This window comes from Lissotriton helveticus, chromosome 3_1, assembly GCF_964261635.1.
Source record: "Lissotriton helveticus chromosome 3_1, aLisHel1.1, whole genome shotgun sequence".
Classification (NCBI taxonomy): domain Eukaryota; kingdom Metazoa; phylum Chordata; class Amphibia; order Caudata; family Salamandridae; genus Lissotriton; species Lissotriton helveticus.
This window is the reverse complement of record NC_136061.1, coordinates 502173667-502186147: the sequence shown is the minus strand read 5'-3', so window position 1 is coordinate 502186147 and position 12481 is coordinate 502173667. Positions and strand designations below refer to the sequence as shown.

Sequence of the window (12481 nt, the reverse complement as noted above, 5' to 3'; positions counted from 1 at the left end):
GATTTAGGTTTGGCTGGTTTCAGAACTGAAGATATAGCAGAAAGATGTTTCTTAGCTGGCATCGAGGCAGACTCAGTCAGAGGCTGGGTCAGTTCAGAAGAGTGGGAGGATACCGATGTATGTGCCAGATCAGAGTCAATACGGAGTATTTAATCTTGGTGAATAGTTTTGGTGCCAGAACTGAGGTGAGGCAGCTGAAGTGTCTTTTTGGATCCGACCATGGCCAGATGGCAGTGGCGGTTCGGCGACCTCTAGTATTAGAAAGGGAACCTCCACGTAAAGTTGTTTTTGTGGGCTTTCAAGGTCTAATAGAATTGGTGAATGGTTGGAATACGTATTGCATGTCTCAGTGAGCCCGCAAGAAACTAATAATCTATTCTAGTATATAGATCATGTGGGGCAGAGTAGTGTGTGTATCCCCCTTGTCTTTAAACTGTGATCGCCAGACATCTATCATGCCCAGCTCTGCGATTGCATCTTCCATCGCCATAGCCGCTAAGGACTGATGCAGAACATGTCCCCCAGATCGGCCGATAGCTGGGTTTAGAACACAGTTCATGTCACCGCCCCATACTTTCTGTAGCGAAGGTAACTGTCGTGCTACATTCAGATTGGTTCAATAAAATTGAGGGTGGTCGAAGATAGGGCCGTAGACATTTATAATGATGAACTCCATGCCTTTCCTATTGCATTTACAGATCGTAAATCTGCCCTCTACATCAGTATGGAGACCTTCTAAGGAGAGACCAGATCTTGGGTCTACCCAGGTAGGTACCCCACACGCATGCGTGGAAAAACATGCTGAATGGTAGGGATGTATGACATTACAACGCATGCTTTTACATCGCATGCCTTTACAATGCGGTTTTTACAACGCAAACCTTTACAACGCATAGCGCTTAGGGGTGCTGGATAGTGAATAGTTTAATTTACTATTCCAACTCCAGTCCCAGTGGACACTAGGGAAGGTGTTGGATAGTAAATTAAACGTATTCCCTATCCTAGAGCGCCCCCCAGCGCAATGCGTTACAATGGTTTGCGTTGTAAAAGTTGCGTCGTAAAGGTACTGCGTGGTAAAAGTTGCGTTGTAAAGGATGTTTCCCGCATGTAATGTGCCATGTAACTTTCTGAGCGTTAATATTGGGTTATCTAAAGGGAGGTGGGTCTCCTGCAATAGGGCAATATCTAGGTTATGTCTGTTGAGGTACGCAACCACTTTCCTGGATTTCCGGTAGTCATTCAGTCCTCTGGAGTTCCAGGTCGGTAATCTCAACCTATCACCTAGTGTTCATGATAGGAGGGGACGATTTCTCAACAGAATCCCTCTGATTCCCACCAACAGTAACCCCGAAGCAGCGCTTTACAATGGCGCTCTCTTGACAAAGTTGTCGGATACCATACTCCCGCTGTGACAAAAACCAAACAAACAAAAAGAAGCACTCAGAACAATGTCACCGCACCCGCCCACGCCATGCAAACCCCAACTCAACATAGTCTATGTCCCCCCATCCCCCACCCAACCCCCGTAGGTGAGAAAGGCAATAAACCATGAAGTGTGAAACCCTCGGGAGCGGATGTTACCAAAGCACCACAAACTACACCAGAAAAAAAAAAAAATTCTTTCCCATCGGGAGTAATAAGACACATCTGATACCAGCAGTTCTTAAAAAATTCATATTACGGGTGAAGGAATTAACTACCTGACTACACATATAAATTATGTGTTCCCCAATGGAGTGGTGTGTTCAATCTCAACAACACATTATCCCTCACCCCGGGCCGCAGCCACATTAGCATTAGCAATACTTGCGGAAGTCTTGGTTGCACCATGCCCAGTGTTGTCCTTTGTAGAGCTATTCATAATACAGTGCTCAGTGGAGCGCGATTTTGAGGGCCCCCTACAAGAGAAGGCCACATTCTTGAATCAGGGCCACAGGGATCGGGTAATGCACCGAACAGAGGACCATTCAATTTTGTTCATCCAGCCTGCCGCCGGATGTCCCACCAGATGCCTCGTCAAGTCTTTTTGCTTCTGAACTCCACTCTTCCATCTTAGAGAATTCTTTAAGTGCTTTTTGTAGGGGTTTAGGGTCCAAGAAAATCCAAGGTTTGCCATTCATTATGACTCCTAGCTTGGCTGGGTTGAGCCTAGAGTAGTCCATGTTCTTCTCACTAAGTCGACGCTTCATAGGGGCAAACTGGCGTCTGGCTTCCTGGACCTTCATGGTGAAATCCTGGTACAGCGATATCGTAGAGCCCACGTATGTCAGCACACCTTTTTCTCTAGTTTGCTTTAGGGCGGAATCGACTGTACCTGTAGTTTAGCAGTTTTACTATCATCTGATGCAGAGGGGCACATGGAGGAGGCCTAGGGCCGAGCGCACGGTGGGCACGTTCCACCACAAACTTTTGTGAGAACGTTTCACAGCCCAGCAATGTGACAAGAAGTTTCTCTGTGAACTGTTCCATGTTGCCCATCAAGGTGGATTCCGGTAGGCCGGTAATTCGGATGTTGCTCCTCCTGGCCCTGGCCTCCAAATCTTTTGCTTTATCTTGTAGTGTCACTAGTGCTTTGGCCATATGGTTTTAGATGGAGTCAGACTCAGACTGAGCCTCCTCCACTTCCGACAAACACCGCTCGGTCATGTCGATCCGCTCTGCATGTTTGTCGAGGCGCTCTGACATTCTGTCCATGTGGAATACAAGTGAGTCGATTTTGCCATTGATAGTTAATAGGTTCTTCTGCACCGCAGCAAACATCTGGTTAATGTCACTGGGCTCTTCTTCAGGGGCGTCTACTTGGTCCTCCGATGAACGAGCCCCCTCTGTCTCCCTGGTTCTAGACTTCCTTTGGTAGAAGAGAAGCTTTGTTTGGGTTTTATACACTTTGCCCAAACTAGCGTCGGAGGGACGCGTCCTCCTTCTGATGCGCTCTAGAAATCTGGTATGGGGTCCGTAGTACTACTGTGCTTCGCGCAGTGAACCTCTAAATGCCATGCCAGTCGTGATCTCAGGCTGTGTAGCAGAAAATTATCCTTTACCAAGTATCGCCAGAGAGAATCAACTTCACTTTCTCTCCCCCGCACTCATCGGGGGTTCCTAACTGAAGAGTATTCCAGACGAGAGGGTTCAATATGCCAGAGGTGAGTGAAAACTGGCGAAAACCTCTTGGGCGCCTAGGGCTCGCAGGATCAATGCACTGTAGTGCGGAAGCTAGTAAATGTTCGATTCAGCCATCAGCAGGCAATCATTCAGGGGTTGGCGAACAAATTCAACTAGTAGCACGCCGTAGCGAAGGCGCCGCTCATATGTGGCCACCAGCAGGCACTTTCACTGCTGTGAGAGTGTGAAGACTTAATCAATTATTTAGGGCAGTTGACGCAGTCTTCAGGTAGCCACGCCAACCGAGGAATCATCTGAGGCTGAGACCCAGTAGCATGCCAAGCAATCCTGCAGCGGGCCACTCCGAGGGGACTCACCTCCAGGGCAACAATATGCCGCGCTCTTCACACGGTCCAAAAGTCCTCCCCCGGGGTGAAGCCGAGGGGACGAAAGTAGCGCCACTCCCTGATGGCCTGGCACACCGCCCGCCCAGGTGGCAGAGCAGCGCTGATGTCGCCGGGAGCGGCCGCGATACCCAAGGCGCAACGCTAGCAGCCGTAGTCAGTAGTGGGATCGAGCTGTACCAGTCAACAGCGCAAGTGCGGCAGGGCTCTTGGGGCAAGATTTTCTGGGGAAGTGCTGAATACAGCTCCGGGTCTGTGCCATGGGCTGGTGGGCGCGGCAGTAGACAACAGAGGACTGTGCGTTACACAGCAATGAAAGGTTATGCCCATTTCCTCCCTCAAACGTTGGGGTTCCGCTTCTCCCACCACATATGGCAGCTGGAATCCTGCGCTTCACTCTAAACCCATGGAATAACGTGCAGCAACATCAAATGTGAGAATTCATGTGGCATTAATATGATGGCTCGCGGAGCACTTGGATCACGCGGCCATCTTGTCCTTCGGCAAGCTCCGACCCCGGGTCCACAAGATTACTACCATCCAGCATTCCCACTCTTCTCCACATTAAAACTGTACCCCACTAGTATAACTGAACATGTTGCCTGTGACAGGAACAATTTGGACTCCATTCCCTGGGTGAGAGTCTTTCAGCCACCCAGGAGAGGCAGAATTGACAGGAGGGGCATTTTTGACTCCCTCGCAACCCATGTGTCAAAACTATTCCCAGAAGAATCCAAACTTCCTCTCACTTGCCATTGGGATGGGGATGCTCTAGGCTCCAAGGGGACAGAAACTCTGTTGGACTTTAGGGGTGGGGACAGCTTAATTACAGGAAGGACATGCCTGCACCCCATTTGAAAAACAAACCAACTATTCCTAGCATTCAGTGGGCTTTCTGCTCCCCCAGGGGCAGACTGGTATAAATGTGCTAATTGTTGGACCATTAGAGGTGGAAGAAGACCCCACTCCATTGTCTTTAAATCTATCTCTAGTGGTTAAAGCAATTTCTGCCCCCACCCCTTGGGAGACCCACTTGAGCGTATAACTCATATTCAGCCTCCTGAGGGGCAAGAAAGACTGTTAGAGCCTTTAGGTGTTTGGTAATGGCCCAATCCCAAAGTGCGCACTGCTGCACCCCAATTCATTTTTTTCTTTTTAAACATTAATCTCTGGCTCCAGTTTGCTGTCCACCGCGGCAGCAAGATGGATCAGGAGTAACATCCCCGATCTGCCCCTCAAATCAGAAAGACTTTTGAGGACTTTACAGGAGGGGTGAGGCAAGTTGACCAGCCGGCATCGCCCACCCTTTTTTATTTTTAAACATGAATCCCAGCTCCCTGCCCCCACAGAGGGGGGAGCAGGGACAAGAAAGATTGCTGGGGCCTTTAGGGGTGAGTATATTGCTCAAAGTCTAGGTGGGCTGTCTCTACAACATATTTGGCTTTTTTAGCATATCACAGGTTTCTAGTAGTCTTTCTTTCCCCCTCCAAAATTGGGAAGACTTAGGGTAAGCCCCCTAATCTGGCCCCCACCAGGGGTAGAAAGACCTTTGGGCTTTGAGTCCACCCACCTCATCCATTTGTCTGATAAATTGTCATTCACATTTTGCTTCCGCCCACCACTACATACAGTATGGGGCAAAGGGTCAAGCCCACTGCAACCACTGGCTACCTTGCACTTTAATGTGATGGCATTTCCTCATCACTTGTGCACATCCACCTAGGAGAGGACATTAATGCGAGGGCTTTTGAGCCAATTTCTCCATTTTTGTTTTGTTTGTTTACTGTTTAATTTTTTTGACTTTACAATTTTTAATTTGTATTACATATGTTTGCAAACAAAGACGTATCACACTTGCAACAGACAGACCTACTGGTTTCGCCAATTCAAGAAGGCGGCTCTGGCTGCTACGGCTTACTTACCATTAATAAAGTGCACAAAGACATAGGCGCTTAACCTTATCAGTGCTGCGGTCGGCCTCTGAACGTTTGGAGCACTACCTGGCTGGTGCTGCGAACGTTCAACGGCCGACGCGGCCCCGCCCACTCTATAGAACGCCCGCCCTGCGCCGAAATAACGGCCGCAGTAAACGGGTTGAATAACAAGGTGAAAAACACTAAGAGCAGAGACTGATGCCTGAAGGAACAAGGAGTCATGCCAGAACCTCAAAATTATCCACTGATAATCTTCAACACTCTGCTTACAGGAAGTAAAGTAGAACCAGTGTTGGGAGTAAAGCATAGGGAACATTGGAAGGTCACGCTTAATTACAGCCTTGCTCCACAAATGTAGGAAACTTGGTTAAAAACATGCTGTCGCACACGTTCCTCTAGATCCGCAAACATTTTTACGTATTCAGGTGGCAAAGCATGTCAAGTGTGAACCTACCATTTTGAAAAAGGAATTTTATTCATAGTTCGGACTATGTCTGACTGAACAGATTTTACATCAGACATCAAAGACACTTCTTTCAGCAGACTATAGTTAATCAGAATTGCCCTATGTTCTCAGAACGATCAGATTGCAACTTATCAATAGGAAGTCAGGAGTTAGATTTACATCACTGGACTTTGGAGCCCACATTTTCCCTTTACATTTACAGCAGCCAGTTTCCTAAATATGCAGTGCATGCTTTCTATTTTTTTTCTTCTTTTCCAAAACGTGATAAACCAAAATTCCATGTTTCTGGGAAACGATCTAATTAAAACTAAACTACCTGACAAATGTTTTTTGATAAACGATTCAGTATTGCGTCATCAGTTTTTGAAACTTACAATTCTCTGAACTGTAAACTCGTATATCCTCTTCCCAGCATGTGCACGAAAGAATTTCCTGTACTCCCTTCGCACCTTAAAAATGAAGTAAATAAAAGTTAAGATTCTCAGAAGGATACTTAACGACAAAACTCCTAGAGGTGATATTTCCTGAAATGATAAAACCTAAAATAATCCAGATGTTTTGTAAGAAAGAGATCAAAAGAAGAGTTAATAAGCAACATAACGGTGTAGACTTCGATAGTGATGTTATTTTACTGAAAAGGAAGGTAGCCAATAAACCTATTGGAAATGACATGTTTAACATATTTTCTCAAATTGTGCCTTGCCTTGAGATGAAATAAAGCTATATATTGCAACCTACCTTTTAACTTTAAAGTGAGTAGTACAAATTATAAGATTTTATGGAGCAATACTATCCAACAAAATTTTCATTTACACCCGTGTGTCATACATGCGTGAAAATTAATTTTGCTAGGAAAACCTGTGAGTAGAGAGTATGTTATTATATATTGAACTGCGTCAACATAAGAAACAGCATTTAATGTCTGGCCTGATAATACTGGTATAACATGATAAATAATTGGGTTGGCGATTCATTGAGAATGATAATTAACAAAATAAAGCAGGAAAAAATATGGTATTTACTTCCTTTTAAGGTTATTGAAATAGGAAGGAGTTTATGATGTGCTCAAAATTTGCATCTAGTGCCTTCATCAATGTTTTCACAATGTACATGGGTAAAGTATTGTGAGGATCAACTTTGATCACAACTTATTGGAGTGGCATTCAAGGGCACAGAGAACACATTACTTTTGAGGTTTGAAAATTGGTCACTCTGAATATGCATTCCTTATTTTGTCTGTAAATAACAGGATTCGGAACTAATGGCATAGTATTTTAAGAAAAAGCTCAACAACAAAAAACATAATTTATGGAGATTAAAGTCTTTCTTTGCAATTAGCTTGTCCCAAATTTCTCTATTTTTTTCCATAACTCTGGAACCTGTTCAGGAATTTACAAGTGGGAAAATAACTTTCATTGTAAGAAAAAGGAGATGCTACTTTTGATTATGAACTATGCCAAATAAGTGAGTTGTACATGATGTAAAGTGTAAGGTTTAGTGTCTCTGACTCCAAATGTGAGTCAAGCACAGGAAAAAGTGTACAAGGTTTTTGTTTAAGATTAGTGTGAACCCTATCAGGCCAAAAACAAAAAAATGCAATCTCTTAAGGACGGTATTACACAGATACGATCTCGCCATGGAACTATGCCAATGTTTCGAAAATCCAAACCAAGCTTCATAGGGGTTAGTTGAGGTGAAAGAGTGAATAACTTGTCTGGAATTCGTAGTGGAAACCTATATGAAAGCAGGACTGTGCGGCAGACTATGTTAGCGTCATATCTTATTTTTCGCTTTCAAGTCTTTATCTTTAAACTGTACTGATCTTGACCAGCAAATGGAAAGCATCCTCAAGGTTTCCTTACTATTCAGACTATGATGCAAGGAGAGTCCATAGTCATGGTTCACAAACCCCAAAATACTTTTTCAATTGAGGTTACTGAGAACTCTGGTACAAATAGAAGTTCCATGACAAAACGTGCATGTTTATTTGAGAGATGGAAGTTCCAGAGAGGCACACAATCAACGATAGAGTATGTTAATAGAGGAAGACACACTACTGATTTTGCAACACGTAGGAGTGGATCAGAAGTACCTTAAGTCCAAGCCAGTAAGACCAAATGACTGCAACAGCATGCTTACGCCTAGCCTCTTCCTTCAAGCGCCTCAATTCCCTCCGAGCCTAAAACGTTTAGATAGTAAATGAAGAGACAGCCCGATACGGATAGCAAAACGCCCGGAAAAGGATTCCCCAAAACAGAATAATTGTTTCCGGAATACAATGGTAGTAAAGAACAAAATCAGAACCAAATTAACAATTCAAAACCCCTCATAAATATACCTGGTAATCAAACAGTTCTAAAATGGTTAGTATTTTCAAACACAAAAATTAAAACACAGACGTGCACTGATTCGTAGAATGGCTGTGAATGGCATTAGAACAAAATTAATAGTACACATTTCTTTTAATTCTTTTGCGGTTAACACCAAATATTTCATTATATAATTTATGTGATCGTATTACAGTACAACCATAGCCAATTAGTAACCTTCTGTAACAAAGGGTTAAAATGGCGTGAGAACTTGTTACTCACCTGACTATTCTTTTCTGTACTTTATTACCTAGTGGTCCCCTATCACAAAGTGTGGAAATCAAGCTGCCTCAAGGATGGTAGAAAAAATTATGGCAAAACTATAGGTATAGAGGCGAACAGTAAACAGTTCATCAAAGTTCCACCAACTTTTCAGAACTTCATAAAACATTAAAAGCAATCTTAGATTAGCTCAGCTTGATTCCAAGGAAAGCAGTAAGTTTTAAGATTGCACCACAGGTCAGGATATGGCCTCAGTTGGCATGATATGAAACTTGAGGTAAGTGCCAACCCCCAAGAGCCTGCAGTTTATACAGAAGGCTGCAGTGCTTCACCTTAATTCTGCAAGCCTGCACAGAGAGCACTTCCTATTCCCTCTGAAAGAGCCTGTTTGGTAGCTTAACTTGAGGATTTTATCACAGGGGAATAGATCTGGATACTATACATTATCAATGTGGCATACATTACCACTTAGAAAGGTTAGATATAGTACTCCTCCTTTAAGCTTTTGAAGCAATTGGGATGACATCTGCAATTGTGATAAAATATCTTCATAAATAGAGGGGCATCTCTTAGTGATGTTTAGCTGGACAACCTTCATGTGTAGGTACAGGATTTTCTTCAGCAGATGTCTGAGAAGCTCGCACTCTTTACAGATGTCTTAGGATACTGATTATGGGATTTTCTCATAGTGTAAGCTGTTCACCAACAATGGTTGACATGCAATGTTTGATTTTGCCTCACTTTTGTCTTTTCATGGATTAATGAATAGAGATTTTGCACAACATGAAATTAACTGAATGGAATGGATATGCAGAGACTTCTCTCATTTTGTTATTTCTGTCTTTAATGGAGTGAGAAAACCATATGTTTAGAAGCACTGAATTCTGATGTTCAGGATTTACAGAATCTGTTGCTTAAAGAGTAGACTAACTGAATGCATTTTGAGTAGCCAGCAAACAACACACCCATCCATCATCACTGTGCACCATTTTGTTAGGGCAGGGGAATTCTGTAAATATTAATAGGTCATGGATAAAGCAAATGGGAACACAATTCACAGTCAAATGGGCAGCAACATTAACACTGTAGTTAAACAACTAGGATAAGAGAAGATACACCACTTAGAATGGAATTAGAGACACAGAAAACGTTCAAAGTTTTAAAAACGTATCTCAGGAAGCTTTATGAAAATCTAAATTATCAAACCAACAAAAATAGAAAAAGGGGGGGGGGTGTTTTGTCAGCTTCTCCTTCCTGAAATGATGTAATACACTTAGGTGTTCTGGTGGTGATGTAGTGCCACATATCACAGTTCCACCTACACTGGTACTCAATATTGTGGCATATATCGTATAGATCACGTGTACATTTTACCTCAAATTATTTTACTGGGCAAGTATCCGATCTATTGTAGAACTAAATATTTAATAAGGGTAATGAATAATGAATGAATTTGTTATACCCTCTAAGTGCCCCTTATTCAAAATTCAAAAATAAGGTGATGTGTCATCACAGTCAATTAGTGATGGTGGAATAACTTCAATCCTTAACAATCTGCAGTTTCATTTCTGAGGTAGTCATGGGACATATGGAAGAGGGTGTCGGGCATACTAAAGGGACATATATTTACTTCCAAACCGGAGGGAACAATAGCGTTGGTACTTTTATTGTACTGACTAAGGTATTCGGTCACATTTGCAATGACAACATTTTAACCAGAGCTTAATATGCAGAACAGTAAGTGCCAAGGTCCAATGTTTCGCTCAGAAGCCATGGCCCTCGCTGTCTAAGATTGGATGATGAATACCAAGGCTGCCACCTCATTCCTCTTTCATCAACCACCACAGTTGCCACTTTATCTCAGTCTTGCAGGCTCCTGCTTTCTCTCTGTACGGTTTTTCCATCTTTCACTTCCTCGTCCTCCTTTCCTCTTTTTCAAAAATGAGTGGGCGTGGGCCCCCCACTTGCAACCACTGGCTCAAATTAAGCACTGGTTTTAACATACATTTCATGCATTACCTCTTCTTTCCTCATGTATGTGTACTAATGATAGATAATAAACACACTTCCATCAAATTAGCGAAAGGGCAAAAATAATAAATAACAATCTCGATGGAAGAAGTAAAGCAATAAAGTTAAGATGAAGGAAACTCCTGTATGTACATGCTCAAGTTATCAGCTTTGTTTAAAAGAGCAGATATTCTACATACTTTAAATCACTATGAGCAGTCAAACTCTTTCAGCATCTGAGCAAGGGTAACACAAATCTGTACATTGTCAAAGACTATATTCTAGGTTTCAATGGGGTTGCACATTCTGTATCAGCTACACCAGTGCTGCAGATAAGGTGTATGCTGTAGCGGCTCAGCGCACAACTTGCACATGCACTGGAACCCCATGATCCCTCTTCCCTTCCATTTCACAACCAAAAAGAGAGGAGTCATAAAACAGAATGCAGATGTGTACACATAGAGTTACTACCTCTGCTTCCCTCAATACAAAGCCTACCCATGCCTCACCCAGCTCTGGCCTCCATCCACACCCCGGCATCACTTTGCTCAATGCTCTATCAGAATTGATCATTGTCCATCTTTGAAATCTGCAGCCTTTTACTGTTCATTCTGGCTGCTTCCTTCATGGTTTATCCTGCCACTGACTTCACCACTGCAGCCAGCTCATCTTTTCCTTCACACATAACTCTGCCTTGATGCTCCTTTCTCACCGTTTAACTTTCCGCTAGAATTAACACCTGTGGCGGGAGACGCTTGTATGCCAACATGAGGGTTTCATAACGGAGTACATTAGAGGACCACATTGAAGTATCTCACTACAGATCATCGTGTGAACTCTGACATTCTGATTCCTACTGTGGCAGAGGAAGCAAGCCAGCACAGTAATGAAATGAGACGAGATAGGTAATTACAAAATCTTGCTATGGCAGACTTAATCTTCTTTCGTTTGGCAGAGCCAATACAATCTACATGCCATGTTCGAAGAAAAATAAAATCTTGCTATGGCAGACTTAATCTTCTTTCGTTTGGCAGAGCCAATACAATCTACATGCCATGTTCGAAGAAAAATAAATATATGTTGGTGTAGATGCACTACTTAATCAATGTACAAGACTGAAACTTACATATGTCTTGGTTTTCCTCATCACAGTCTCAAATACCTTACAATTCTTTTACATTGTGATTCTTAGTTTTTGCGATTATTGTACTCTATTGACCTTGACCATAACAGTTGTTTTCCCCTTTTTCTATAGAGGTTCCACAATCCATTCTTAAGGCTTTCCATTTTCGATCAGTACATTTCTTGTGCTAACCATTTCTCTTTAGACTTGCATTCGAAATTCGTTTTCATCAACCTCAAGACCGTCCTATCATTACTAATGCTTTCTACATCCATTAGTTTCACGTCTGTTGGTCCTGTGCTGTATATATGGCTGGCTTCTCTCTATCCACTGTAAACTGATTTATACGATTTCTTTGTTACTGATGTATGCCACTTGAATTTCCTTTCCGCCCACTGCCACACATAGCCTCTTTGTACAAACTAAGACTGATCTTTCCATTACTTTTTCCTTCCTTTCTCACACACCTTCCAATAAACACTACAGTCTCCAATACCATTTCAACAAATATCTTATTTGTACACTTCTCAGCTCCAACGCAGGCTAAAATTCCTGCTACCTTTGGCAGGGTCTTTGTGATTTCATCTCCACTTCTCTTCAGGACTCTGCAACAAAACTTTGCTTTTTGATATCATTTTGAGATCAGCCTGAAAAATGGCCATCACAATAGCAGGGCAGCGATTGCATGCCAATTTCAGAAAAACTGTAGTATTCATTGATGTCATGCCATTATATGCAAACCTCACCAAGAAAAGTGACAGATGAAGTAAATCAAGGAGAAGGATGATTACAAACAATAATGGGCACAAGATGGAAATTGCGTGCTACGACACACTGATTACATGCTTGCA

The 12481-nt window shown here is 42.8% G+C and overlaps 1 protein-coding gene across 5 annotated transcripts in view; it reads right to left on the bottom strand.

Moving 5' to 3' along the window:
* MYO1B (myosin IB) overlaps nucleotides 1–12481 on the bottom strand; it is a 911317-nt gene that overhangs the window by 120304 nt on the left and 778532 nt on the right. For 4 of the 5 annotated variants that reach the window (XM_078680402.1, XM_078680405.1, XM_078680401.1 and 1 more), the window contains 2 exons: nucleotides 7999–8085; nucleotides 6281–6355 (listed from right to left, as the gene is read on the bottom strand). In XM_078680402.1, coding sequence (XP_078536528.1) covers nucleotides 6281–6355; nucleotides 7999–8085 — 162 coding nt within the window. The remainder of the gene's footprint in view (nucleotides 1–6280; nucleotides 6356–7998; nucleotides 8086–12481) is intronic. The other variant, XM_078680404.1, reaches the window with a different exon arrangement.